This window comes from Lipotes vexillifer, unplaced genomic scaffold (assembly GCF_000442215.2).
Source record: "Lipotes vexillifer unplaced genomic scaffold, Lipotes_vexillifer_v1.1 scaffold263, whole genome shotgun sequence".
NCBI lineage: Eukaryota > Metazoa > Chordata > Mammalia > Artiodactyla > Lipotidae > Lipotes > Lipotes vexillifer.
In genome coordinates, this window is record NW_006796752.1 from 3745606 (window position 1) to 3748325 (window position 2720).

A 2720-nucleotide genomic window follows, 5' to 3' on the forward strand; every position below is an offset into this window, starting at 1 on the left:
TCTTCCCCTAGCCCCGTCTGAAGTGCCAACACTACACCTGCACAGCAGCTCCGGAAGCAGCCTGACCTTGTCCTGGGCACCCCCAGAGCGGCCCAACGGGGTCATCCTGGACTACGAGATGAAGTATTTTGAGAAGGTCAGAGCCTCCAGGGGCAGGAGGAGGCCTTGGGGCAAGAAGGTTACCCCAGATAGTGTCAGGGGCCTTGGGTATTGAGTGGGGGGTGGGCAGGGGCCGACGGGCGTCAGGGCCCACTGAGACACAGCCTTCCTCCTGGTATTGCAGAGTGAAGGCATCGCCTCCACAGTGACCAGCCAGAAGAACTCCGTGCAGCTGGACGGGCTGCGGCCTGACGCCCGCTACGTGGTCCAGGTCCGCGCCCGCACCGTAGCTGGCTATGGGCAGTACAGCCACCCGGCTGAGTTTGAGACCACAAGTGAGAGAGGTACATGCCCCCACACACCTGTCCCTGCCCCTGTCCACACTTTCCACCCCACCACTCACCTGTCCCCTCCCTGTCTCTAGGCTCTGGTGCCCAGCAGCTCCAGGAGCAGCTCCCCCTCATTGTGGGCTCTGCCACGGCCGGGCTTGTCTTCGTGGTAGCTATTGTGGTCATTGCTGTCGTCTGCCTCAGGTACTCCCAGGCCCAGGGGCTGACTAGAGCTTCCCTTTAGTGCCCTAGAGCCCTCTCGCCACATAGGTGAACCATCACCCAAGTCAGACCTAGAACCACAGCCTTCCTAGGCCCAGGCTATCCTTGTCGGAAAGGCTCTCTCCAGTCCATGCCTATGTCCTCGTCCTGTCCCCTCCCTGTCCCCTGAATCTACTGGCAGATTCCCTCAGGGACCAAGTCCACTGAGCCTCTTGCCTGGAGACCCAGTGGCAGCTGTAGCCACTGACCATAGCACCAGGCACTGGGTGGTCCTCTATGCTCTCTGTCCCTCTTGTGAGCCCAAGGGTCCCCTGAAGGGAAGGAGCTGCGGACTTGTCTCATGCCTACCCTCCACCCCGCCCCTCCAGGAAGCAGCGGCACAGCTCTGATTCGGAGTACACGGAGAAGCTGCAGCAATACAGTGAGTTTGCTTCCTTATCCCAACCTCCCAAAGCTCCCTTCGTCCCTGCAGGGCTTGGAGACACCCCTTTCCCTGTCTGGGACTTTATTCCTTTAACTCCTACCCTGGCTGCCCCCTCCTGCTTCCAATTAAGTGCCATTTCCTGAGCCCCTACCTCACTCCCGCTAGCCCCAGAGATGAGTGAGATGTGACCCCTGTCCTCAGGGGTAGTCAGTCTTGTAAGAAAGACAACATAGGTATACACAGGAAACAATGAGAGAACAATTAAGTGTTAAACTGGGTGTTCCTGGGACAGAGGGCAGTGAGAGTTCAGAAAAGAGGAAGGCTTCCTGGAGGACATAGCTTTGGGCTGAGCTGAGCCAGGTGGGATAAGCAGGGTTTAGAGAGGTGGGGGAGAACATTCCTGGCTAGAGGAGCCTCTGGAAGGTAGTGGGTGGGGTGGGGAGAGTGCCCGACAGGGGGGCCAGTGAGAAGGCTGGTTTGACAGCTGCTGGGAAGCCAGGCTGGGTAGTTGCAGCCAGTCCTTGGAGGGTCGTGAAAGGCAGGCAGAGGAGTTTGGACTTGACTGCACCACCAGTAATCTGAAAGGCTCTCAAGCTGGGGAGCAATACAATGAAGGTACTGTTGTAGGAAGACAGGTATGTGGGCTAGATTGGTGAGCAAAGTCTAGAGGCAGAGAGCCCAGCTGGGAGGCTATTGCAGTAGTCTGAGTGTTGATGGCCTGGACAAGGTCGGGGGCAGTGGGAATGAGGGGAGGGACGGATCTGAAATAGATTTTGACACGATGAGAGATGAGGGAGAAAGAAGAATCCTAGGTGTCTAGCCGTCATGGTTACTAGTTCTCACCAAGAGGACAGTGGCGGGGTGGGGAGGGGCAAGTTCTGGCTTCAACAGAGGAATACGGAGCAGGTTTAGCAGAGAGGCTGGGAATGTGTTCCTGTCTGGGGGAAGAGCCTGGGGCAGTATCTCGGGTCGCAGAGTTCCCTCACTGTCCCCAGCTCAAGGACCTCACCCCCTCTCACGCCCACCTTTTCTTCCTTAGTTGCTCCTGGAATGAAGGTTTATATCGACCCTTTTACCTACGAAGACCCTAATGAGGCTGTGCGGGAGTTTGCCAAGGAGATCGATGTGTCCTGCGTCAAGATCGAGGAGGTGATTGGAGCTGGTGAGTCCCCTGGGGTGGGGAGGAGAGGCTGGTGGTGACCCCGAGGGAGGGCAGAGGTGGTTGGGCACAGAAATGGCTTACTATCTGTGCCCTGTGCCCTGCAGGGGAGTTCGGGGAAGTGTGCCGGGGTCGGCTAAAACAGCCTGGCCGCCGGGAAGTGTTTGTGGCCATCAAGACGCTCAAGGTGGGCTACACAGAGAGGCAGCGGCGGGACTTCCTCAGCGAGGCCTCCATCATGGGTCAGTTTGACCATCCCAACATAATCCGGTTGGAGGGCGTGGTCACCAAAAGTCGGCCGGTCATGATCCTTACTGAGTTCATGGAGAACTGTGCCCTGGACTCCTTCCTCCGGGTAAGAGCCAGCCCGCGGCCCCTCCCCCTCTTCCTCCCCCCACCCCCCCAGAGAGCTAGGTTGGGCAAACCACCCCCTCCCACAAGTCAGGCAGACCCTATTCAAGTCCAAATATTTACCGAGGTGGCATGG

General features: G+C 58.2%; 1 protein-coding gene across 1 annotated transcript in view; it reads left to right on the forward strand.

Moving 5' to 3' along the window:
- The window catches only part of EPHB3 (EPH receptor B3), a 20391-nt gene that overhangs the window by 14748 nt on the left and 2923 nt on the right, over positions 1–2720 (forward strand). The window contains exons 6-11 of the mRNA XM_007468973.1: positions 12–136; positions 284–443; positions 524–632; positions 1019–1071; positions 2114–2236; positions 2341–2588. Of these exons, the coding sequence (XP_007469035.1) occupies positions 12–136; positions 284–443; positions 524–632; positions 1019–1071; positions 2114–2236; positions 2341–2588 (818 nt within the window). The remainder of the gene's footprint in view (positions 1–11; positions 137–283; positions 444–523; positions 633–1018; positions 1072–2113; positions 2237–2340; positions 2589–2720) is intronic.